At 37.6% G+C, this 27239-nt stretch overlaps 2 protein-coding genes across 4 annotated transcripts in view; both read left to right on the top strand.

Moving 5' to 3' along the window:
- Positions 1–3374, top strand: part of LOC109098754 (extracellular sulfatase Sulf-2-like) — a 29732-nt gene extending 26358 nt beyond the window's left edge. Inside the window, exons 14-21 of one of the 2 annotated variants that reach the window (XM_042734136.1) lie at positions 54–148; positions 249–308; positions 432–598; positions 722–864; positions 968–1076; positions 1163–1196; positions 1975–2028; positions 2385–3374. In XM_042734136.1, the coding sequence (XP_042590070.1) occupies positions 54–148; positions 249–308; positions 432–598; positions 722–864; positions 968–1076; positions 1163–1196; positions 1975–2028; positions 2385–2415 (693 nt within the window). In that variant the 3' untranslated portion in view covers positions 2416–3374. Of the gene's footprint in view, positions 1–53; positions 149–248; positions 309–428; positions 599–721; positions 865–967; positions 1077–1162; positions 1197–1974; positions 2029–2384 lie in introns of both variants that reach the window. The other variant, XM_042734135.1, reaches the window with a different exon arrangement.
- A 1348-nt stretch (positions 3375–4722) lies between these two features.
- LOC109098756 (rho GTPase-activating protein 39-like) overlaps positions 4723–27239 on the top strand; it is a 30866-nt gene continuing 8349 nt past the window's right edge. For both annotated transcript variants that reach the window (XR_006155900.1, XM_042734134.1), the window contains exons 1-3: positions 4723–4898; positions 15377–15844; positions 24639–25935. Coding sequence is in view for 1 of the 2 variants with exons in the window: in XM_042734134.1 (XP_042590068.1) it covers positions 4885–4898; positions 15377–15844; positions 24639–25935 (1779 nt within the window). In the remaining variant the exon portion in view is untranslated. The remainder of the gene's footprint in view (positions 4899–15376; positions 15845–24638; positions 25936–27239) is intronic.

Genomic DNA, 27239 nt, shown 5'->3' with positions numbered 1-27239 from the left:
AATAAAAATAAACACCAGATTTTACTATTAAAACATTTTTCCTCTTTGAATAGATTGAGACGTTGCAGACCAAAATAAAGAATCTCAGAGAAGTGAAAGGACATCTAAAGCAGGTTCGACCGAAAGAGTGTGAATGCAACCAAAACAGGTAAGCCTCCACCTTTACATAAAAAACTTACATAAAATACTTTCATTAAGTGTTGACTTGACCACAAATTTGACATAATCGTGTAATGTTTTCTTTAAAGGTATCAACACAACAATAGGGCACTGTTCAAACTCAAACCAGGCCGGATGCATTCTGTCAAGTAGGTTTTGATTCATCATCATAAAGCTGAGAGAAGGCACACTAACGCCTTATCATCACTAATATTGCAATATACAGTTGATTACTGTTGATAGTGAAGATATCTGTTCTTTTAATCTAGTAGAATGACCTCCAAAGATAAGAAACAGTGGCCGATGAAAGAGCAGAAACGCAGGAAAAAGCTGAGGAAGCTCCTGAAGCGCCTCCGTAATAATGACACTTGCAGCATGCCTGGCCTCACCTGCTTCACACATGATAACCAGCACTGGCAGACTGCCCCCTTCTGGACAAGTACTGCAGAGCATTGCAAAACACATCATTGTTTTTTCATGTATCACACAAAACCTTATTTAATATGTTTGCGTAATTACATAATGATGTGATTTCACTCATATTATCTTTTTGTGTTGTCAGTGGGGCCATTTTGTGCTTGCACCAGTGCCAACAATAACACTTACTGGTGTCTGAGGACTATCAATGAGACACACAACTTCCTGTTTTGTGAGTTTGCCACTGGCTTCCTTGAGTATTTTGATCTGAACACAGACCCTTATCAGGTAGGTCTATTTTAAAATATTTTTTAGGCTTTTTTTAGTTTTTAAAGATTTAAAATAATCATGAGGACCCCCATCATTTCCACACTTGTTATTTTCTGTGCAGCTGATAAATGCTGTGAGCATGCTTGATCGTGATGCAGTGAATCACATGCACCAGCAGCTCATGAAATTGCGCAGCTGCAAAGGTCACAAAGAGTGCAATCAGGAGACAGGTGAGTCATGCCACGTGATGAATGTTTTGGCATTGATGTTGCATTTTAACATAATACCTTAAAACATACATCATTATTTCTTATAGGTGGTAAAGAAAGAAACTCTTTGTACGATTACAGGTATGGCTTCATTCCTGTATTAATGCATAAATAAAAAGGATTATTATTAATGTGTGTGTGTGTGTGCGTGTGTACAATACAACTGTTCTGACGTGATAAGGGATAAGATATTTTTAAAGAAAGTAATTCATATATTCAGCAAGAGAACATGAAATTGATCAGAAACTGTAAAGACATTTATAATGCTACAAACAATTTCTATTTCATAAATAAAATAAAGCTTTTTCTATTCAACAAAGTATCATGGTCTCTAAAAAAATATAAAGCAACACAACTGTTTTTTTTAACATTGATAATAATAAGAAATATTTCTTAAGCAACAATCTGCATATTAAAATAGTTTCTAAAGAGTAATGACTGCTGAAAATTCAGCTTTGACATCACAGAACATTTAAAATATTATAAAATAGAAAAGTTATTTCAAATTGTAATAATATTTCACAATATAATATTTTTAATCAAATAAATTCAACCTTGGTGAGCTTAAGAAACTTTAAAAAAAATCTAAATCTTATAGGCTATGTTTATGTTATCATTACAATATTTTTTATTTATTATAAAGTATTTAACTATTAAATTTTATTATACTAATATATACTAATATATATGAATATCTACACACACACACACATACACGTTTACATTTATTACTACTATAAAGATTTTTCTTATTTATTTCTTATATATTTTTTTATCTTATCTATTTCTTATCTTTGCAATGTGTTTGTGTTTTTGCTGGCATGGGGGACTGTGTGTGTGCGCGCTCCACATGCTTCAGGCCTCTTCATCGTCGAAAGAGGCCAAAAGTGAAGAAACCGTCCTCCAAATCAATGTGAGTTGTACACACCATCTGCTTAATAGAATTCAGCCAGCCAGTTATCAGCCCTAATCCTCAGTAGCCCTCTTCCCTCTGTCACACAGTGTATGTTCATGCTGTCCCTCACTGCATGAGCAGCTTTTCAGTTCTCCTGACATTCCTTTAGATGCGCACGTGATGACAAGAGTCCTTCATTACTGATAAAAAAGTGTGTTAACAGAGTACAGAATGGTGCAGAGCGTCCCACTGCCATAATTGCACATTGTCCTCATTTTGTACTTGACTTTCTTTTGTCTTTATGTTGTTCATATTCTGCTCAAAACTGAAGTTCCGTTATCAGAACTAAGATTTGTTATTGTTTCTTTACTCAGGGGCCAAATTTGGGAAGGATGGGTAGGTTAGATCTGTCTCTACTATCCACTGTGAAGGATGCGCAGAGGTGAGGAATGTGAACCCATAAACTCCTGACCCGAGGACAGCAAGTAAACACTCAAGCAAACGTCTCGCTATAATGAAGTGTGGAGTTGTATCAGTGTGGTCATCTCAGTTTCCCTCTCAATACAGTTCATTAATGTTTCTATTCACGTTTTTGGATTCGCTACATTTTTTGTGAACTTTTAAATGAAACTTTTTACCATAATGGACTTTGATGGAGATGAGCAAATCTCTGTCCAATCAAGCATGTAACATTTTGTGGCTAAGATCAATCACCTTCACTGCTCTCATAAGATGAGAAAACTCACATGGCTCATCATCAAGATATGAACCTGTCATCTATTTTTCAGTAAACACACTATTCTTTATAATTCTTGTAAGACTGTGGGACTCTGATACTGAGTTAAACGTGGGGCCGGTGTGCTCTGACTTCTCTGCTGCTGTGGATATTGTAATATTACTCTCAAAGTGAAAATCCCAAGGAAATGTCATAATACTTTAAACATGTTGTGCTATAATGATGTTAATGTCACCTTCAACCTATGTGATTCTCTTCATGGAAATATTACTTTTTGAAACATGGTGCTACTGTAAGTTAACACTTGTTGGAACTGAATGCTGCATAGTATGTATTTGAATGTATGTGCAATTCATGTAAATATTAGAATATTTTTACCAGACTGAACATACGGTAGTTTGTCTTCGAGCACCCTCAGTCTAACAAAGGTTTTACGTTTAATTTGAATGCACTTATTAATAACATACTAAACAGTGTTTGAGTAATGTGTTATAATAGTTATGAAATTTCAAATATTTGTGTAGTTGTCATCATAAACCAATTCCTTACTTTTTGCTGTTTTCCTTTGCCTTGAAATTTGGAAAACAATGAAGGTGTAGTAGTTGGTGAATAAAGTGTTAAATACCCATGTGTACTTCTTTTTGTGGCCGTTTTGTCTCACTTGGTACGAAGAGGATTAAGTAAGTACTTCTTTTATATTCCCAATACTGTATATTTGGGGAATATAAAGAAAGAACACAACAACCTAAAACAACTTAAACGGAAATTAGGAGACAACTAAAACCAGCCTTAAACTAGTTTCTTGTTCTGTACTGGTCACTCCGACAGGTTGGCCTCTTTGTTGGCTGTTTAAACCAGCTATTTTCATTTTTTGTTAGGAATTTTCTGACTTTTTTATTTATAAAATAGATTTCTGTGGGTGTGGATCTCTATATAAATGGATTATAAGTGGATACTATTCTTAAGATTTCTTTTACCCCAAATAAATAAATAATCACGTTTTACAGCCAGACTGACTGGAGACCATTTTACTGATCAGCTAAATCAGCTAAACACCATACTAGCCAGGCTGAATGACCATTTTAAACCAGCTAAAACCAGCTTGGCTATGCTGGGAGACAAGATAGACAGCCAAACCCTAAACCATTATGCATACATTGTGTATTTTAAGTGGTGTAGGGCATAGGGTTGGGAATCGAAAATCAATTCCAGAATTGGTCAGGAATCAGATACTTTTTGTAGAATGCAAATTTGAATCCCACCTATCAATCCCTGTTTGTGCATCTTTTTTTTTAGTTGGCAAAAAGGGGCTGTTAAAATTGTATTTGCCTTTGAGTCAGATTTATTCAAAAACACTGATTCATCCAGTAATGAAAAGTAAATCTTGAGTGAGTCATTGAATTATTCCATTCATAAATTCAGTGAGATTTTGTTCAGTTGTCTAATATTTTTTCTTCAAAATTGTGAGAACTACAACCTCCATTAAAAAAAAGAGTATCATCTAGAACCACACAGCTCTATTTTGCACACAACCAGCTCTTAATCGAGTCCAGTTTTTATGTAGCCAACTGATTTTTGTTCATTTTGCAAAAAGAGACAGAATAAATATGTTTGATATCTAAATGTTTTACTTCATTTTTTAACCACACTGGAATCGTTTGTGCTCCTCGTTTACAACGTGTTACCTTGTTCGCCAGCAGGTGGCGCTGTTTGAATAATCAGATATAAATCCCTTCAGGCAATCAAACATATGAATCCAACTCCACCTGAACTTGCACCTGTCGTGTAGTATAATAGTATTGTAGTATTTATTTATTATTTGTTTATTATCAATTACTCAGTGTGTAGCAAACCTTAGTGGCTCTATCTTCTGTGTGTGTAGGGGGTGGAGAGAGAGAGAGAGAGAGAGAGAGAGAGAGAGAGAGAGAGAGAGAGAGAGAGAGAGAGAGAGAGAGAGAGGTGCCCACGAAACACCCCCAGCCAGCCACCAGACTCACGCGCGCGCAGCAGCACTTGGGACTCAAGGCATATCACGAAGCTCTCGCGCAGGACGTCCTATAGACCTCGGGGATAAAGTTTTACCGTCTTTACCCTTTCCCTTTACTCTTTTTGTGGTTTAACCGTACAATGTGAGGAGAATGGCCGGGACCAGGTAAGTTTCAGGCTTTCTTTAAAAAAAAGTTTTGACACGAGGTGTTAGCGCGTTGTCTTTTAAACGCTAGCTGCTCGACTAGTTTAGCTCTGTAAATTAAATATTACTTTACATGAAACTGCAAATACAACTTAATTTGCTATAAGTCAGCATGAGGGAAAATACGGAGATTGTGTGAATGACGCGAAGATTTTCCCACGACTTCACGACTCACGAGGGTTCAGTCATAAGTGATATTTTGCTCAGTTTGCTGCTGTCGATTGTTCAGTCACGTCATTAAATCAGCATCTATGCTGGAGGCAATCTGTGTCGAGCATATGTGTTTGATTTGAATTGACTTCTACTGTAAACACTCGCTCACAGGAGCCCGACGATCATTGGCTGTTTGGACTAGTATTCCACTCACTGAAATCTCAGTCTGATCTCATCTGATGCATGAAAAGATAAACTACTGCACTGGTCGCTGATCTTGAGACATTTAGACCAAACAGGTTTCACCACTTTGCCTGACATTAGTTTTTAAAATAGCAAAATTTCCGTTTTTTACTTAATTACACCATTACCTCTTTTTAAGCTTTTAAGTTATCATGTCAGATATTTAAATAAATAATTCAGGTAACTTACTATCAAAGTCAGCCTTCATCCTGAAGGTCTTCTAAAATTTCACTTGCTTTGAGTTCAGTAACATCACACAGGCTCTGGTGAGACTTAAGAAAAGTTTTATACATATTTGTAAGTTAAGTAATTGTGTTTATTATTTTGTAATAATTAAATAATAAAATAAACAATAAAGGTTTAAAATTATTTTAAATAATAAAATAAATGTTATTTTTTTCTTTCTGTCACAACCATGATAATTACAAGCCATCATACAAAATATAAAAAATTGTTTGGGATTGTTAAACAATTTTCCCTCATTTTAAGTTCAACAGTAGCCTATCACACAGGCTCTGGTGACATTTATAATTTTTTATTAAATAGTTTAAGATTTTTCTGTCAATCATGATATTAACATTCTTTATGAAGGTTTTTTTTTTATGAAGGTATTTTTAGATAATTTCGATCATTTTAAGAGTAGCAGGTCAGTGGCACCCAACACCATAGAAAAATTAGTAATCTGATACACAAATGCTATGAAAAATATTTTGTCATTGTTGAATTATATTCTGTGCAGCTGTGGTGACAATTCAATAGATGGTGGATCCTGTAAGCTCAATTCATTCACACACTAAAGTGCGGGATTTGTCAATATTTATAATAAATATGTATGGCATAATGGTTCATTCTTTTTGAATCTGAGTGTGTAAACAAATGCACATATTGTTTTATAATTATCATTTATTATATTATAATTCCTTGATATGTAAACTATACTTTTTCGATTTTGTGTCCCATTTTGTTCCAGTACTCAAAAATCAGTGTTGTATGAGATAGTGAATCTGATCTAATTCACAAGCGTTATATTCAAAGCATCTTAATATCAACTGATGGTTACAGGAAACCACCAGAACCCTCTTTGATATCCCACAAAACCCTTAGTGTGGTTAGACACACTGAAGTCACATAATATGAGCTGGGGACACATGTTGCGTTTACTGGTGCTGCACTGATGCTACAAAGAGCATCTGTCAAACACAGGGTTACAGATGTACAAATTAATTAAATTCATTAAATTAAAATATAGTCGACCCTCTTTTTCCACCCTGAGCTTGATTATGACACAGATGCTGAAGTGTAAATAGATGAAAAGAGGTGGCTGAAAGACTTCAGCTGTTTGATGTAACACACTTCCAAGCTTTGATCAGCCATAGTATTGATGGCTCTCTGTTCCTCTTTCCAAGTTTCCTGTTCAGAAGCTGAGCAGGGGCATGACGTTGGACACTTGATGCTTTTTGAAGCCACGTCTCTGTACAGCTGAAGTTTGAAGCTTATTTAAAATGCTTCAGATGGTGTTGTAGATTTGCACTACTCTGAAGAAACTCTAATGTGATTAGAGACCGTTGATGGGCACTTTTGTGGTCTATTCCAACTTTTCAGTTCCAGTTAGTGAGTGTTAACGTATGTTTTGATAAGCTGAGGTTTATATTTGATCCAGAATGGGATCTTACAATAGGATGTTTTTCCCCTGTTTGCATGTCTGGGACACAATAGTGTGCAGACAAAGGGAGGACGTAGCATTGTGACAGCAGTTTAGCACCAGTGTTTTAACAAGACCTTTGAGCTCAATGTGAAAAGCATCCAATGGCCCGTCTCCAGCGCTCTGCCTGAGGGTGTGCCTCGCGGGCCAACAAGCTTTTCTATTCCAGTTTTGTTTGTTTTTTTAGTCAGATGTAGTCAGATGATGATGCTGTTCTTTTGTATCAGTGATACACTGTGAATCAGTGCGTCACAAATAGTTACGTGGTTTTTAAAATAATACAGTGAATTTCAGCTGTCATCTGTGTCACAGTTTGTTTTTGTTGGTCTGGCAAAGACATTGACACTGCGTCACTTTTGAAGGTGCATTGATTTTGAAAATATTTTGCGCACAAAAAATGTTTTTTTTTAAAACAGACTAGTTGCCTTAAGTTGGCATTTAGTTGAAATTCATCCTATCCTATTGCTTGAATGATAATTTTTTTGGGCTGATTTGGTTGAGTGATATACCAGACTTCTCCAATCATTGAGTCCACTAAAACCCCTTTCTTCCATTCTGTCAAATTCACATTCAGATCGGCCTCCAATTATCAACCGATGCATAGCCCACATTCCCACCCTCCCTTTTTTCATGTCCCTATTATTTTGATCATCTATTTTACCCACGTCACAATATGGATCAAGCACAGATCAGGCACTGTTTACAAGTAAAAACAGTCCAAAACTGTTCTAAACAAATATGTTTGATGTAGGAGGACAAGAAGGGATGGACTTTTTCATTATTTCATTCAAAACCAGCCTGTTTGCATGTTGCCTGCTTTACATGCCTACATTAATGGGCCAACAAGTAACATTTGAGTCTTTTGAAACACCTTTATCAGTATTAGTGTTATTTGAATTGTTTTATTGGAATTAATTAGCTTCTCCTGTGTTTGTTCAGGATGGGGCACTTAAAATGCAGCTGTTGACCCCACCTTAACAATTTGCTCTGTTAATGTGCTAATCTTTTGCAAAACTTCAGGCCTTTAGGCAGAACGCATTATTTTTATCTTGTTCTTACTAGGACCTCCTTACTAACAAACGTTAACAACTCAATCAGTTGGGCATTTGGGGCTCCCATTCCCATCTCCTAGGAGCTCGCTTTGACAACATTGTCCTTTGAGGTGGTTAAGTGACCTCTGACCCTCCTCCCACCCAGTCACCCAGCATGACCCTCAACACTGAGAAGAAATTTGATGTGTTGAATTTGATTTTTTTAAACACTTAAAGTAGATGGTAGAGTTTAACTCATTGCCTGTGTGACTCTGACTGGACATGTTATGATAAAGTCATCATGTACAACAGGAATAATCAGCTCAGGGAACAGTTAATCTCTTTTTTATCTTACTGAATCTTTACAGTTGTCTGTGTATTTCAGAATGAGATGTTCATTCAAAAGAAGTATTGATACTGACAGCTGGTAGTAGACAAGCGACTCTGTATTTAAGCGCACATCTATGTTGCTAACTTCAGTGTGTCTTACCCCCTCACACATGTCCATTCATGTCTCACTGTTGCTGTCAGTGTGCTCGTTTGTCCTGAATAAGGCCTTTGGCGTTGTGTGTGTGTGCATGCCTGCAAAAGGCAGGCTTGTCAGATTTGTCCCCTCTAGAAAGAGGTTTTATTGTTTTACTAACACAGTTGCTGTTTGGCAGTTACATACTTCCTGCCTGGAGTAGAAGTTTCCGGCAGCAGTGTCCAGTGAGGCAGGAAGTAGATCTGCAGCAGTGCGGACAAAAAAGATATATAGCACATACAGGCAGTGCATCATCCCAATGAGGTCAACTTTTCTTGATTTATATAGAAAGAATTCCCAGAAAGGGGGTTGTAGTTCAACATCTCAGACCCCTTATCCTTACCCCAAAGCCACACACCCCCTGAGAGGCACGACTCGCATTCTGATTGGGCGCTGGTGTCGTGAGAGCTTTAATTGTAAAGGGGGTTGTTTCAAATGAATAGAGGCTGATGGTTGAGCTAACAATGCTCTCCATTGTCATGTGCCCATTATCCATTAGTAATGGGTGGAATTCTCACGTATTGTCATGCATATTATACTGACTTGCTACAGTTTGGCTAGACGGTTTGATGCCCTGCTTCTCTGAACCACAACACTTTCTATGTTGTACTATCTGCTTTAGCTATCATCGTCTCAGGAAGGCAAGAGACATTAGGCATTATGATTTCCACAATTACACTGAATAAAAATTTTAAGATTCTAAAACGAGAGAAATGTACGTACTTTATTTGAAAATTGGCTTGAAAAATAATAAATAAATAAATAAAAAATAGGTGATTTTTAATTTCATGCCACCTTAAAACATGTTTAGATATTTGTGGCAAAAAAGTTTTTTTTTTTTTTTTTTTTGCATAACTTTAGGAGTATTTCAGCATCTCATTATTATAAACAAGAATTGCAGATTATTAATACAAATATCTAATGTAATCTAACAAAAAAAATCTTTACAACCTAAAAATGTAAAAAAATGTTCAACAACTTGTTTGTCACTACATTACAAGTTGTTCCGTTCAGATCTGTACACACTGGAATCTGTGCCGCTGTATTAAAAGTTCAGTTGTCTCTACTTGAATTTTAAAATTTGAAATGTTGTTTGTAATGCAATTATCACTTCTGTAAATAACCAGCTGGAGTTACATCTATGTTTAGCTGCAGTGTGTACCTGACCATTGAAATCCACTCTAACAATGAATAGATCTTTTTTAGATATTATAATTTGAAATTAAATAAAATCTTAAATACGCTATATAAATACTTTAAATACATTGCATTTCTTATTTAAAAATCTCAGTAAGCATCTTTCAAACAGACGCTGTCATAGGATTGTATTTGTAGTCATTTTAGCTCTAGCTTAAATTGGCATCACTTAAGAGCACCACCATAAAATAATGCTGAAGATCTGGTTTTGATAGGGATAGGCTTATTTTCTTATGTCTTATTCTATTGAATGCTGAGTGCCAGTAGTTTTATGTTACTTTTAATGTAAACAAACACAAACAAGTGATTTGTGTTTTTTTCCTTTCACATTTGTTATAGTGTAGAAGACTCCAACCATACCTAAATGGCAAATTTAACCTGTCTTGTTCTGTATGATTTAACCATGTCTATTTAACATTATTCTTCTCGTCTTTTCTGGCTTTCAGCCATTTATCAGAACCATTCCTGTAACTAGTCTGTTAATACAAGGCCAGCTATATCAGTCCTGACGAGTTGCCCCCAAAGATAAATGAAGCCAGTATAGGTCTGTATAGCCAGGCGGAGTAAAAGTGAAACAGACGGGAGCAGCTGTACCATGACCTGTGCTGACGAAGGCCTAGTCTGCTCTTTAAGATGAGCCAAACCAGCCTACACCTTTATTCACTACTGTGTATCAACCACATAGCCTAGGAACAAAACCCTTTGTTTAGTAGCATGGGATAAATGAAGCATTTGCATGTAACACGGAGGGAATAGAAGAAAAGTATCCATCCATTTTCATTCAGCTATTGTCATTCAAATATGTGTGAGTACAGTTTGTGCATCTCATATTTCCTAGTATCACTGGAATAAGTTACCTTCCTTAACAGAGCCACAGAATTCTTTTGACAGGTGCAGCAGTTTGTTTTTGTTGAATAAACGTGCACTGCACGCTCTTCTCTATTTCAGAGGCAGGGCAGTGTCCTTCCATGTGTGTTCTGTTTGTGGAGCTAAGCCTATTGTTTGCTTATGTGTGTACTCAGCTGACACTTCATGCATTTGTGTTTGAGAGTGACATGGCATGTTTTCTGTACTCAAATGCAACAAATATGCAAGTTAAATTAGTTGTAGGCCATATGTTTGAAATAGATTAAGAGCTGAACACTGATTTCAGGTTAAACCAATTGATATGTTTTAGTATATCAAAAAAAGTAAATAATGTTTCTTGCCACACCTCATTGGAACTACTCAGGTGGTTACATAACCCCACCTGTCACACAATTTGCATGCCATTCCACCATACTAAATGGAATTACATCACCTCAACCCCCTTTCATCGGTTATTCTAAGGATATTCTTTTTTGGTAAATAATCCTTCACAGGTACAGTTTATTTGGAGATAAAGTGGCTGTGTTTTGCGCTTTTTAAGCTAGTTAGAGTTCTAATAAGGTGTCTTAGTCAAAGGCAGGTTCTTTTTTTAAACACTTTGGCTCGGCATGGCCAATGCTTGTCAAGTGTCAAACTCAGAATAGTATGTTATTGTTTGGCCTGGCGTTCAACTTTATGAGGAGTAATTGGCAGCTAAAAGACTTTGGCACAGAGAATTGTTGTTAAAGTTGTAGCATTTTTCCTTACTTTAAGAGTGGTCTCGGGTAGACTAAATCTGAAACACCTAAGGTGGAATTTCAAAATTGAGGCCCTAAAAAAAGCACTGAATAAAAACGGCATTTGGCCTTGTTTTGGAACAATGGATTTAGTCCATTATGTCGTTGTTTTTCAGTGCTTGGAGACCAGCCATCTTACAGTTATTTTTAAACAATAGTGCAGATTTCTAAACTTCAGGAATTTGAAAAATGATTTCATTGTTTTATGTATTAGGAAATTATTTGACATATTATTAAACATTTTCTAAAAATATTTCTTCATACAGAACTAGGGTTAAAAAGAGGGTGAATAGCCTTAGCATCAGACTCCCATGAATGTTGTCTTTTTTTTGGTGGTGTTACTAAACGGATTTCTAATGCCCAGGAATAACTGCTGGTAGAGAGTAGCTTTTGCAGAACCTGAGTTAAGAGTTAACTTGATAAGTTTATTACAGACAGGAAGGTAACAAGATGAGGATACCTACTTATTTTTGTAAAAAAGGATTTTCTATAATGAAAAAACATCAAACATTAATTCTTTCTATTAATAATTTTAGAGTATTGATTTTATTCTGAGTTTATTTTTATTAAAGGATGGAGTTTTTTTCTCTATGCATGTCAAAAAAACTAAACTCTTATATATGTGCTTGCGTATTTACCCAATAAATACCCCAAGGAGACCACTCAACCACATGCCTGTCTGTTTGATTTTCATAGTGGTCTTGGCAGTCAACCCTAATGCTTTCTTATGCAACTTTTCACATTCTTTCCATTTAATTTTTTCACATGTATACAAATCTGTTTTCTTGATTATATAATGGCAAACATTTGAGTTTGATGAGGAGGAATTTTAGTCTTGAGGATTCTTTTGCAGAAACCGAATGCCTCTCTTGAGATGGTGCGAATGAGTGAGAAAAAGGTGGGTGGAGTTCAGCACACAAAGGCTTCCAGTTTAACCGCTCTTCAATTACACAGCTCCCACCCATAAAGCTCTTGATCTGGTAGCGAGAAATAGTTTGTGCAGAATAGACACTACAGGACAGAATTCTTTGTGATCAGTAACATTGCCAGCTTTACCCATAATTCATTTTTGCACACACCCTTAGGATTAATGCATCAACACAAAACCAAGGCAAGTCTCAAATATTTAATGGTGATAATGAAGGTAAAATTAAATGATTGGTATATTTTAGACAGATGGTGTCCCAGCATGTCTCTGCGGAGTTTGTTGCTTTGCTTTGCATTTCCCAGCTTACCTGGCACCATCTGTATCACAGTCCTTCATGGCCACTGTATATCTACATTTGTTTTTATGAAGATGCAGTGGTTTATTATAAGATTTGGTACTTTTTTTTCTTTTTCAAATGTAAAAACCAGAGTAATAAAGAGAGTTGGATTGCTTTGTGTTACATTTCGAGCACCTTTGAACAGGTGGGCTCACTATTTCTGATCCTGAGCCACAGCTTGGGTTGAAGCCCAGGGATCAAAAGGACACATGGCCTTGACAACGCACAAGCACACTGTCCACTATCTGACCAGTGGTATATAGGGCACGTGGCAGGAAAGAAAGAGTACACTTGTTGTGGTGTGAAAGCTGGGCAAAGTTGACATGCCTCACTGGAATATCATCAGACCATGCTAAACAGCTGAAGAATTGAAAAGATAATTTACAGTAGCTGTGTCTGCACGTCTAGACATCTGAGACATCATATCATCTCTTGTTTTTTTCTAGTATGTAAGTGTCTGTTTACTTTACTAAGGCTTAAACCACTTAAGATAAATATCAGTATTTTGACTCTCTCAGACTGAGTCATAGCAAGCCATTCGCTGGTTTAGGTGGCAGAAGCAATCTCACCGCCCGGGACAGATAGTCTGAGTTCCCACATGGCTTAAATTAGCACACTTAAGATTCTCTGCATTAGGAAACTAGATCAAAAGAAACATAATAGGTTTCTCAGAGGGGCAGCATGACCCAAATTAGCTGCATTAGAGTATTTTTTGTTGTTAAGGCCTCCATCAGATGTCACTTTCTCCATGGAGTGGCCAAGACTGAGGTGTAATATAATTGGAGATGTCCAGCATGGTCAGAATCTTTGGTACAAAGATTAAACATGAATAGATGAAACGTTCACAATAAGATCAATAGTATATACTTGGAAAACAAAAGGAATTAGGATGCATTAAATTGAATTTTTCTGTGATATTTGTCACTGTGCTTGGTTACAGTTTTTGTGTAATGCCAAGTGACTGGTCAAACATGTTTTTAAACTTTATACATCTTAGTGTCTATGTGTGTGATTCCAAGACAGTTGCATGGTCTTTAGTAGGGATGCAGTGATTAACCGGTTTCACGATTAACTGCGCTTTAAATCGGCACTGTTAGTTGCAACTTGTGCAAAACGAAAACAAAGTTACACTAGTGGTGCACCAGCTTAAAATGCTGTGCTTATCAGAGACACGTGTGTGTGTGTGTGTGTGTGTGTGTGTGTGTGTGTGTGTGTGTGTGTGTGTGTGTGTGTGTGTGTGTGTGTGTGTGAACCTGCATCAGCGCGTCTCTCTACAAACATGTGTTTAGTTACTTAAACAGTGATTTTATCCCCTCGTTGCTGATGAATATAATGTGGCAATTCAGTATCTAAGCTATTTTATTAATAAAAGTCAAGGGGAAGCGTCCAGATCAAGTTGGTGTCCTCCTGAATGTTTGTATGTGTGCGCAGCTCAATCTCCGATCTCAAAAACCAAAATAATAGACATGATTGTCTTAGGCCACATGTAAAATCCTATGAATTATTATAAAAATAATTAAAAAGAAAACGTATGGATGACAGTTGAATACAATAATAGTTCAGCTTATTCCCCTCATTATTAATAGTTTCCCCTGTGGGATAAATAAACTTAATAGTCTTATATTAATAATACTTCATTAACATTTTTATTTATTACACCTTTTACAGTATTATTCATGAGTCAAAAAACAACAAGATTTTTTTTTTCCACCATGTTTCCAGTTCTCTGCCTCAGGTCCAAAAGAAATGTAAAGAATGTACAAACTGAAAACACTAAATACTTTTGTGATCTACTGTCATTAGTTATTTTCGAAAGGGAAATACTGACATACATGTTTACAAAGCAGAGGTCACCTTTTTAATTCCAGTTGGAGAGATGGACTTTTGTTTGTCTTTATTATTATTATTATTATTTTGTCCTGTTTTATTGGTTACTGTGTTATTTCTGTTTCAAAAGGCAGCAATAAATAACACTTTAATATCTAAAGAGTTTCCATGTGATTTTAAACATTAATAATTTTGTGAAATGAATAAATGCATAATAATCATAAAACCGTGATTATTTCTCAGACAATAATCGTACCAACAAAATCTATAATCGTTGCATCCGTAGTCTTTAGTCCCGCCTTTTTTCCAATCCTGTGTCATCTGTAAATATGTTAGCAGTCACATGACACACTAAGATGACTTAAAGAGCTCAGACCATGAGAAGCGCATCTACAACCAGATGGGAGATCTGACTTGTCTCACGATACCCTGTGTGTGTGTGTGTGTGTGTGTGTGTGTGTGTGTGTGTGTGGGAATACATGTGAATGCTTTCCAGCTCACAACTTTGTTTCCTCGGATGTATCTGCAGATAGGATTAAGTGTGTGCTGAGCCAGCATTTCTGAGCATGCACTCTCACACATGGCGAATCTCTCTGTGGCTTTGGCCTAATTCCCTTGATAACACATCCATCAGATTAAACTTAAGAGCTTGACCATGAAGCCCTGCCTGTAATTTAAAACAGTGCAGCTGTGCCATTTTGTTGAGTTGATTTACTAGGATTCTAATGTGCCATATTTTGTTTGGAAAACAATCAGGGTCAATATTATGACAATAAATGTGTTTTGCTAGTTTTTTTGCATACTAAAATGAAATATGATTTAAATGGTGATAATGCTCTCTTTCTTTCTCCTCAGCGCTGATTGGGTGGAAATCCTTGAGCCTCGTTCGCAAGAGCGCATGTACGTGAATCTGGCCACGGGAGAGTGTGGCTGGGAACCACCCACCGATGTGCCCGTCCGCCAGGCTGATGGTAACCAGTGGTGGGAGCTTTTTGACCCCCAGAGTGGCAGGTTTTACTACTACAACTCGGCTGGCCGCATGACCGTGTGGCACAGACCTCAGGGTGCAGATATTGTCCCTCTGTCTCAGCTCCAGGCCATGAAACGCAGCACTACGTCCGAGCGCAAGGCTGATGGGGGTACTAGGGAAAGGCAACATGGGACTCAGCCCACAGGGAGTCAAGATAGACGAACCCCTCTACCACCCATGGAGCCCTACACTAAAGAGCCAGAATGTGCCAACAAAGAGCCTAAACAACAAGAAATGGACAACAGACAGAAACCAGACATCCACAGTGTAGACAACAGCAAAGACTCACTCAGGTAGGGCTTTCTCCACATGTTATCTTGAGTCTAGCCGTCATGGTTCCTCAGAAATAACTGGCCTTAACCAGAGACCAGTTATCTTCAACTGCTGGAATATCACACTGATTTTCCCTGAAACTAAAGAACCTTCTGGGCTCAACTGGCAGCACTTGTGGCATACTGTTGATTAAAAAAAAAAAAAAAAAAAAAAAAAAAAAAGGTAAACTCAAATTCAACTTGAAAAAAAAAACAAGGTTACGTTGAGGAACGGAAGTAAATGGGGCCAATTTTTTGAGGATTTAAAGCAGAAATTACTTGTGTTAATTCTTCTGAAAACTTGTGTATTATTTGAGTTGTAAATCGGTTTAAATCATTTATGCAGTTGTTGTAGGGATTATGTGTTGTTGTAACATTGAAAAGTTTAAGCACATATTTCAAACTTAATTCATTTTAACACGTTTGTTGTTAATGTTCTGTGGCTATACTACTGAATTTGTAACTTTTACAGATTAGTCCAAATCACCCTGAGCTAAGCTTTTTTTAAGTAAAGCAGGGAAAAGTGGGAATTTATTTGTGGTAATTTAATCAACATTATGCCACAAATGCTTTCGATTGAGCTAACTATTTACTGAACCCATTTATTCCTTTAGCATTTGTTGCTGCACTCCTTGTGTTTGTCATGTACTCGTAAGGCAGTCATTTAGATAAATTGCTTCCAAATGTGAAAAGTTGATATTTCCTCATAACCCTTATTATCGAGTTCTAAGTGAGAGTTAGTTTGTTTCTTCCCAGACCCATCAAACCACCTTCATAACCAGATTCCAGTCATGCCAGCTCTGTTTCCCCTGGCACTGGGCCGTGTCTCTGTTATTTCAGTGCCTTATGCTTTACCCAACTGGCCATTCATTCTTTCCTAAAACAATCTCTGGGCCCCACCAGATGAAAGCTGCTGGGGTCGGGGCCCAGGGAGAGCCAAACCATTGTGGTTTGAACGTGACTGGACTTTCCCCTTTTCCTGCAAAGAAAAGCGCTCTTGAGGCCATGGTATACATTATCCAGCATATACAGTGGTTCTTTCTATTTCAGGGAAATGTTTAGCAGGGCACTCGTTCTTTCAAATCCACCCATGGAAAAAGAGTTAATGGAGTCCAATATCTAACTGCGGGATCCCAATGTAGCTTTGGAGGATTTTGAAATATTGTGGCTGCTTGTGGCACGAGCTACTTGGTGAGTGTTATGAAGAGCTGTCCTCTTTCTTTGCTTTAGACACGCATGACTGCTGTCTCTGAGAGGCCCAACATTTTTAACCTTTTTGTAAAACTAGTAGTGCAACAAATGTTTGACCTTTAGGTAAACCTAGAAGGGCAACAAAGCACTCATCTCCCACCTCCTGGCCTCCAATGTGTTTCAGACCTCTCAAGCAACAGTACGTCTCTCTTGGGAACCCCACACGTCTAAGCCTCCTTACGGATGACTCACATTTTTCAGAGGTCATACGATGTGCCCAAAACAATGGACAGCTGTGTGTGAGAGAAGCAGAGACCATAACTATAGCTTTATGAGTGCATTGTGCCTAATTTAGCAGTATGATAATATCTTAGTTGTTTTCAAATAACTTTTGTGGGTTGTGTGTAGGGCTGGGATATACATTGAATATTCATGATACAATATATGCTACTGTTTAGAAGATTTAAAAAAAAAAAAATCTTTTGAAATTCATGCTTTCTTTCAGCAGGGACGCAATAAAAAGTGACCTTTTACTTGATTTTTGATCAAAAGTGACATTTATAATATTACAACAAGTATTTCAAACGAATGCTGTTTAACAATAATCAAACGATTCTGAAAATATGTCACGGTTTCCACAAAAATAATAAGCAGCTAAATATATTTATATATATATATATGTAAAGAAATACTGCTTTTACTAATAAAGCCTCGGTGAGGCTTATTTCAAAAACATTTGTAAAAATCTTACTGACCTCAAACATTTGTGCGCTAGTGTATTCGTGATTTTGCGGGCAACATAAAATCAGGCTGCTGTTTATTGTTGTACAGATATAAATTATGTAATTTAGTAAAAAGCGTTTCATACCATTTATACCTAAAAATGTAACTGTTTTTAATTCTCATGCTAAATACATTTGGTTATCTTGGAAGTTTGATTTGAAATTATGTTTCCTCAGCTGAAAAATATTGAGATACAGCTGTAGCCCTAGCTGACTTGCAGAAATCATAATACAGGCATATACTTCTGGCTAGTGAAGATTTCAAATGATATTCTATGAAAAACAAATTATTTAGGTATATTCCACCCATGGAAAGAAGCTATTTTGGCTCTTACCATCCATGTTTACTTACACCAGAATAAAGCAAGGTAATTTTGCTAAATTGCTGTATAATTATTATTGATCTGTTGTGGCACGTTCTTTGTTACTGTTTCATGCCTCAAGGGGAAGGAGTCTCCAATAACGATTTCCGTTGTTTGTCCATCTAAAAATAAAAGCTAGGGAGTGCTCATAAAATATCAGCCTGACAATGATCCAAACAGCACCATCTGTGTTATCATATAGTGTGTGTGGTACAAGCAGCTTCCCCTGATGAACAAAGTACTAAATTTGGGAGTCATCACACCGCCCCTCCAAGATGCAGTCATAGTACGGACAAGCAGAGCTTGACTCTAGTCAGAGAGAACCCTGTAAACAAACGCTTACACACACATACAATGTGATCCTGTTTAAATGATGGATGGATGGCTGGCTGGGATAGGGGTGTTTCAGTGAAAGTTATTAAGTGTGGAGAAACAGGAAGCTTACATTTCCATATCTGCACTAGAGATCACAAGGGTTTATTCAACAGTGTCGGTGTTATCTAGCATTCAGCCGTTTAGTAGGTTACCATGGCGAGAAGATTGGTGATTAGAGGACACCTCTGTGTTTCCTTTGCTGTGTGACGCAATGGTGTAACATAACCCAGGGATGACCTGGGGCTGTTGTGAAGGGGTCATGAAATTCTTTTGTCCTGCAGGCGGACCCCAGGCCGAATGGCTGCTATAGGAAGACAAGGGTTTTAGTTAAGCACGCAAATCCTTGAAGACCAGCTGTTAGGGTTTCCCATAGCATGAATTGGAGTGGGATCTAAGACATTAAATGAACACCCAGCCTAATACAACCTTCTCTTTGTGGACAAATGATTTAACATACTTTGCTTTGAAGGAGTTCAGTCAGATCTGAATAGTATTGATATTTAAAGTTAAAGACAGATGCCTTGTGTGATTGCATGCTTTTCAGACTGAAATGTAGTCAGGGATCTAGTTGATGATAACTGAAACAATATTGCATGCCATAACATAGATAACATCTATCATTATGATAATGGTATTTATGGGGATTTCTCAGAAGAGGCTGAAAACCGCTGTGTAACGGCTTGGTTAGATACCAAAAGTGAAAGCTGTAAAAGAGAAACAACACTTTTCTTGCTAGTCATGTGCTCATACTTTTACTTGTGTCATGCTCACGAGGTTTATTTGATTTAGGGAATATCTGGGAGTTAATAAATAGCCTAGATTGCAAAAGACATTTCAAATGAATTATTAAGCCTGTTTATAGGCTATCGCTCATGTTTGGAGTGGAAAGGTCACCATTAATATCCTAAGGGAGTATCGCTACAGGGGCATCTCGGATTTCAGAAATCATTTGGCCTTTCTCATGCTTTTACCTTTAAATGGTCATAAACATTGAGATTCCTTAAAGACACACCAAAGCTACTCAGTCAGGGTAAGTTAAATCTTTTGCACGCCATGTCACACATGTTTTGTGTGTTACTTCAGTCCTTTACTCTGAAAACTAGATTAGTGGCCTAACACAGATCGTCTATGAAAGTGGAGCAATTTCAACCGTCTTTTGTTTTATTTTAGTCGTGCCTTTGGTGTTGCTTAAAATACATTGAGAACAGACTGCTGCCTTGATCCGCTGGCTTCACATTAAACACAGAGAGACGCAGAAAGCCTGGTGCAGGGCTAGTGTTTCTCTAAACCAGTACGACCCTTTTGATTTGCTGAATTTCTTTACCTTTATGATTCTTTATGTATTCATCTAGTTGACCAAAACTGCGACTCTCAACTCACTTATCAAAAATATTAAAAGTATAATTTTTAACTCATTTTCACATGTTTTGGCCATGGTTTTGTGGGCCTTATGCTCTGTACAGTATGTTCACTGTTCGTGAGTGAAGAAGCAGTTTTCACAGCTGTAACCAGAGCTGTGATTTCTCATGCTATCTGATTTCATATCAACAGATGTAGATTAGTGCAGAGATTCCAGAGCCATCTCATTGTCCATATGCTGAGCCGGCCCCCTTTTGACTGCCTTTTCTGGGGGTTACAGAGAGCCGAGTGTACAGCATTAGCTTGGTGTGAAACATACAATGTACATGTTTCAGAAAGTCTTAAGTAATAAAACATAATATTTTCAAAAAGTAAATCCAAGTATTGGGAGCATTGCAAAATTGTGTTGATGTCGTAGGACGATTCCCACCCTGTTAGTGGTCTGGCTTTATTGCACTTAATAATTTGAATTATCTGCTTAAGTTGTTCTCACGTCTTTTGAGAGCAGGGTGTGGAAGGAGAGGATGGGTTGGTCACGTGTGTGGTATGTGAAGAAGCTAGACTCACTGGCTCAGTAATGAGAGGTGTTCAGCTGTCCACAAACAGCTGAGTCCTCTAGACCTTAGTACACATCAGTTTTGCTTCATTGAGCAAAGTTTGAGTCAAATGTATCATTTTGAGGAAATAATACATGTGAAATAGAAAGAATGTTATTTCTATACATATACAGTACTGTTCAAAAGCATGGATTAGCAAGGATGCATTAAATTGATCAAAAGTGACAGTAAAGAAATTTCTCATGTTACAAAAAAAATTCTGTTGAACTGTCTATTCGTCAAAAAAAAAAAAACATTTTAAATGTTAATATTTTAGAATAGTACTGTTTTGACTATATTTCTGACTAATGTTCTATCAAAAAAAAAAAAAAAATAAATAAATAAAAAAATCTTACATAACCCAGACTTTTGAACGGCATATATGAGGGTATGTTTATGTTGCTTAGCTTTTCACATCTGTTGAGAAGATGGTTGTCAAATCTGAGTCATGCTTCAGATTTTTGCTATAGGCCACATTTCCCCTTCCTGTCCATACGATGAAAATAGCCCATTATGTCAGTTTCTTCCTCTTTAGTTGGGGAAGAGTTTTTTGGACACGTTGTCTTAATATGTTTTCCGTTACTGATGGAAAGTCCAATGCATTCACAAATATAATGAGGTTAGACACATTTCACCCTGCAAAACTCCTAATCTCTTGCCTCTGCTAGGACTATTAGACACCAGACGGCCTGGGACAAATTGATCCTCCCTGACTAGTTAACCTTATTTTCCTCCTGGCCAAATTAAATTATCCAAAGCGGCTCTACAGGATTTTAACTCGCTTTTTAGTTATGCTGGCCTCCTTTTTCTCCATGCCTGCAATAAAATGTGTGCTTGAACTGTGTCATCTGTAAATTGCCATAAGGTGCATAGGTTTTAATGAATAAATAATCAATAAGATCTAAATAATCTTGCCAAAGAAAAATGCAGAATTATCTTAATTTTTGAAAAGACATATCTTTTGTGATACATTGATATTTAAGGTGGTCTTTTGTTCAGTCTTTTTGGTAGCAGCCACACTCCCTACCCACAAGGATCTTATTATGGAATGTTATGGTAAGAAAACCATTGCCATGGCGCTTAACAGCCATGCATTGTACCGCTATTTAAACAATCCCGATGCCTTTGAGTGATCAGTGGAAGGAATGCCAACGTTGTGTCTAAAACCAACCAAAGCAGCCTCCCATGACTAATCTCACGCTCTCTCAGTTTCTCTCTTCCGCTCTCTTTTTACTTGTTTTTGTTTTTTGGTGCATTAATGGTCACACAGTACTTTTTTACAGAGAGTATGTTTGAATACAGTTTGACACCTCATGTGTTGGTGCCATACTTTAGCGTCAGGGACAAGAAGTCTTGGTTGCTGAGGTTACAGTTAAGAATTTTTTTGGTGAAAAATTAACAAAATATTCAATAAATTTGGTAATTTTTTCAGTAAGCAAAAAATGCAAAATCCATGTCTTTGTAAGCTAATTGATATATTATATAATTGTTGACAAATTATTGTAATTATGTTGTTCATTCAAGCTATGTTCTCATCTTAAAATTATTTATTAATAACTAATTAAATGAAGATTTTAAAGAGGAAATCGTGATGTGTGAATCAGTTTCCCCTCATTTCTAGGAAAAAACTATTAGAAACTACTCTTGTGTTTCCAATCAGTATTGTCCATTTTAACACGTTTAAAAGATTGGGGTCAGTAGGGAATTAATAGTTTTATTCAGCAAGGATGTATTGAATTGATCAAAAGTGTCAGTAATTTGAAAGTACAGACCTTTATGATGTTACAAAAGATTTCTATTACAAATAAATGCTGTCCTCTTTAACTTTGTGTTAATCAAGAAATTCTACAAAACGATAAGTAGCATAACATACACAACACATGATAAAAAATGTTTCTACTACTTGAAAAGCTGCTTTGAAACAACGTGCATCATGAAATGCGCTATACAAATAAACATGAATTGAATTTCTTGAGCACAAATCAGCATATTAGAACGATTTTTAAAGGATCATCTTACACTGAAGACTGGAGTAATGATGCTGAAAATTCAGCTTTGCCATCACAGTAATAAATTACATCTAAAAAAATTATTAAAATAGAAAATAGTTATTTTAAATTGTAATAACATCTCACAATATTACTATTTCTGTATTTTTTTTATCAAATATGCAGCCTTGGTGAGCATAGGAGACAAAATCTTTCCCACCTCAAACTTTTGAACAATAGTGTACATTTAATTAGTATTTGCATTTCTGAGGAACGTTTTACAAGTGCAGCAGTAAAACTGGTGCTAAATATATCTGCATTGGTATTTTCTCTTAGTGCTGTGTAGTTTGTCCTTTGAACTCTTTAACAGTCATTCCCTGTGGCAGGAAATTGAGCTGCCTGCTTGCTCACATCGGCAGAACTCGTAAAACAACAACACATTGAATCTGTGGGCCTTACATAAACATCTCTTCTGGATGTTCAGTGTCACATCCTGGAGACCCAAATCTACATTACTGAGTTTTCGGTGTTGCATATTCAACATTCACGCAAACTAAAATCACTCTGTATTGTTAAAGTGACCATGTGAGGATGTTTTGTCATTGTGTCATGCCAGACACAGAAGGCTGAATTTCATAGGAAAGAGCAGCTACTTGTTTACAGTCTTCTCTTTGGTGGGTTACACTTCTACAGCAACGGCCCCTCTGTCACCACCTTGAGAAAACCAACACCATCTAAACACTCACACTCTGTGATTCAAGTGTCAGATCTCTCTATCAGTGTGACAGACTTTGAATTGTTGTTTGTCGTGTTATTACGTCAGACAGTCTTTACAATGGCCTTGGGGCTCTGCCAGATGGCTGGCTTCCAGTCGTCTTATGTGCTGTACCTGTCTGGCATCTCAAATGTTAAAGTGTTTAACATCAAATGTGTGAGAAATGATTTGAGAAGAAAAGGGAACCATTCTAATGGCAGAAAATGTGTCAGTTGATTGATGAGTAGGGAAGTGCTTGCACCAAAGCGATATACCCTCATTGTTTCGAAATGCAACAGCCGATTATCATAGAAACTGCAGTGCACTATAACTCTCTTATCTCTTACCATTTATCTTGTCTTTCTGAGTTTGATGGGATAGATCTGTTTTGTTTGTGTTTATGGAATGTAGAGGTATAAGAGGAAGTGTTCATTTGAGAAGTGACTCATCAGAAATCCCCAGAGGAGGACGCTTAAGCATTTTTTTATCAGAGGATTTCTTGGGGGTTTTTTATAGTGGTGACCAGTTGTGTACATAAAAGCCCGGGAGAAAGCATTTCCCTCCTAGACTTCTTTCAATATAGGACAGAAATGCATCTCCTTACACAATAACGGTAAAATTATTTAATAATCTCTTAGCTTTTATATTTCTTTTAGATTTTTATTATTAGGGATAATATGATTTTATGATTAGGGATCATCTATATGTGAGTGACTTTTTTTTTTTACTAACATGTTTGTTCAGTGTTCACTATGTATTTGATAAACATTTGGCAGAAAATTACTGTTAAAATGCATATTGTTTTGTTTTGGAGTTTAGTAAGTAAAAATGACCAATGTGGAGCAATTAGAAAGCCATGTTGGGAAATGTTGGGCTGGGAATAGTGCTTTTAGTTTTTCTTAAGTGTGAACCACTGTTTAGGACTGCTGAGGCTGTGGACATTGTTGGGTTTACAAACAGCAGCAGATCAGCGTAGTGACAATAACATGTTGTAGGCAAACTCTGGAATAAGAACAATTAAAGGAACTGCATTCATTTTGACCACAAATCTGTTTTAAACTCAAACATTGTAGTGCTTTAAAATCTATTTCAGTTGAACAATCATGGTTTTGTTTTCCTGACAATGGCAGTATGGGTGTTTAGATAGACATTTTATACTCTTAACAGACCCTTTGTTTCCCTAAATTGCTGAGAATTTAGCTCGACTTGTCTGGATGATCAAGGCAAGGGTGAAGATTGTTGCTTTTGACTTGTAAAAAGGTGGCATAAAGATGATTGGTTTGATGATTGGTTGGATGATTTCTTTCTGTATTTTTGGCCTTCCGTATACTGACAAACTAAAATGCATTTCTTTTACTTCTTACAACAGTGAAGAGCAAAGAGACACATCTCAAAGGTGGCAGCCCTCTCCTGGATCCAAAGCCACCATGTTGGTAAAGGTCAGCAGCATTGGCAGAAGCCAGACAAGAGGAACCAGCGGAGCTGCTTCCCTTCATCTCCCACAGAGCAAGGCCAGTGACCATAGTGCCTGCACACTCAATCCTGGCAGCGTCAAATCTGTTTCAGGCTACATGCTATCATCACAGGTTTACAACACCACACCAGGAGGAAAAATAGCAGCAGACTCCAGGCAGGCCCACCACTTGAGGAAGGCGAGCAACGGCAGCTTCTGCCTGGTGACCCCTGAGGACTCGACAGCATCTCTACAGCCACATTCTAGCTCATCTAGGCCAGTATCTCCTCAGTATGGAGCAACCGCACGCCTTTACGATGATCCATCATATGATTCCCCCATTTACGATGAACCTCCAGTAGATATGGAAGTTGAAGGTGCTCACCTACATAACGGCCCATCTAGACACAGTCTCCAGAAGATAAAGCTTCTTCAGCACCCAGGTCAATCTCACAGCAGTTCCAGACACAAGAGGAATCCATCGGACTATAGTCCAGCAGGTTTAGAGTGTATTAAGCACATGGTGAATGTAGACCCCAAGCAAGGGCTTCTTTCCACCTCACCGGTCCCCTCTCCCAGCCCCTCTCCAACTTCAGCATCCGAATCGCTGCTTCTCCCCACAAGGGGGCTTCAGAAGGAGCCCGCCAGCCTGGAGAAGAAGCAGTCATGGAGGATCCTAGAAGCAAGTGTTCTCAGAGCCATGGAAGTGCACCACAGCCGGCAGGGCAGCCAAGGATCTCAGGACTATTCAACACCACCACCTCCCGCCGTTAGCTATCAAGACTCAGGTTACTCAACCGGCCCATCTCCAAGTCTGCGGAGGAAAAGCAGGAGGAGGATGGCTGCCGGGGCCCAGGGCCGACCCGGGTCTGTGGGCAGCACCGGGGAACTCACAGCCCTGAACGAGCGTCTGATGGAAGAGATGAGGGAGGTGGTTAGTCGCTCGAACACCATGCGGGAGACCAAAGCTAGTCTGGACTCTGAGATGTCGGAGAGCTCTTCCTCCCAGCGCACACACAGTGTGGGACGGTGCTCCTCCAGGGAGGACATTGCATCTTGCAACAGGTCACTTAGCAGGACAAATAACCATCCCAATATGGCGATCTCACCTCTGGAGATTCCAGGACGACAGAAGAGGACTTATGAAAAGGTGGACACGCTTGAGAAGAGTGTGACTTTACCCTTACCTGAGACTGCTGGACCCCCTTCACAGGTACTACATACAAGTTCAATTATTCCTTTGGTAGAAATGGCTTGTTAACTCTTTACAGTAAGGTTCAGTTTATTAACATTAGTTGGGTATCATGAATCAACAGTAATTTTACAGCAGTTGTTAAACTCGGTTATAGATATTATGTTAGATGACAGTCCATCTGAACTAAAAAATTATTATTTACTCAAAAAACATAAAATAAAGATATTTTTAAGAACTGTTTGTCTGATCAATGGAAGTAAATGTCCAAAACAACAATGAGTCTTACTGACATTGTATGGACAAAAAAAACATATCTACAATGCACAATATTATATTAATAAATTAAATACATTAATGTTAACACAAAATCTTATTCTAAAATGTTACAGGTGACCTTCTGGTAAACTATTACTTTCTTATAATGAGCTTAACATTTACAAGTCCTCCAGGGGAGTAACTTTTACGTTTTTATTTTATAGAGATTTGCAGTCTCTTATAAAATATGTGTATGAACTTTTGGCACAGTCTATTTTCCATAGATCTTGAGTTTCAGCATCATTAAAAACCAGACATCGTATTTGTTTAATCTCCATGCGGGACTGTTGGGAGAGAGCTTGGTTTGGTTGAAGTTGTTCATGCCTGTCTGATTTTTTCCCCATGGTCTTTATTAGAAACAGATTATTATGTACACCTTACTCTACCCATTATAACATAATAGTGATGTAAAATATCAGTCCTGTTATTTCAGTCTACATCATAAATCGCAATGAGGCAACAACATCTTTCTCTTGGGTCTTCAGCATTGCAGTCAGGCAAGTTAGAGGCAATTCCCCGGCTGCACATGATTCTAGTTAAGGGCAATGATCACTCAAAGGAATGGTTACTGCCGCTCTGAGCAAAGCTGTAATCTGTCCTCCCTCAGTGATGAATTCTATCTGCATTGTTCAACATCCAGACACCCAGAGGACCGTACTTTCTCAAATACCTTCAAGAATTAACTACTTGGGTTTCGATCCAAATCAGCTCTGGAAACATGAAAGGGACTATATTAAGGCTTTGAGACTTAAAGGTGGTGATCGTTGCAAATGTTTTCTTTACCTATTTAAAAAGAGCCGATGATATCTACTCCCCTCCCGTTGCACCCACCTCTTCCCCTCCCGCCGTCCTCTGATACGAATCCAGCAGTGGTCTGCCATGGTAATGGGTGAAATGCCAGAATGTAGCGGAGCTGCAAAACACGACGCCTATTGAGCAGGAAGGATGGCTACTGTGGCCCATATGGTAGCATTGCTGACACAGACGGGACAGTTGGGTCCTGGACA

Source organism: Cyprinus carpio, chromosome B11, assembly GCF_018340385.1.
Source record: "Cyprinus carpio isolate SPL01 chromosome B11, ASM1834038v1, whole genome shotgun sequence".
Taxonomy (NCBI): domain Eukaryota; kingdom Metazoa; phylum Chordata; class Actinopteri; order Cypriniformes; family Cyprinidae; genus Cyprinus; species Cyprinus carpio.
Note: the sequence above shows the minus strand (reverse complement) of the source record. Positions and strands in the feature narration are given on the sequence as shown.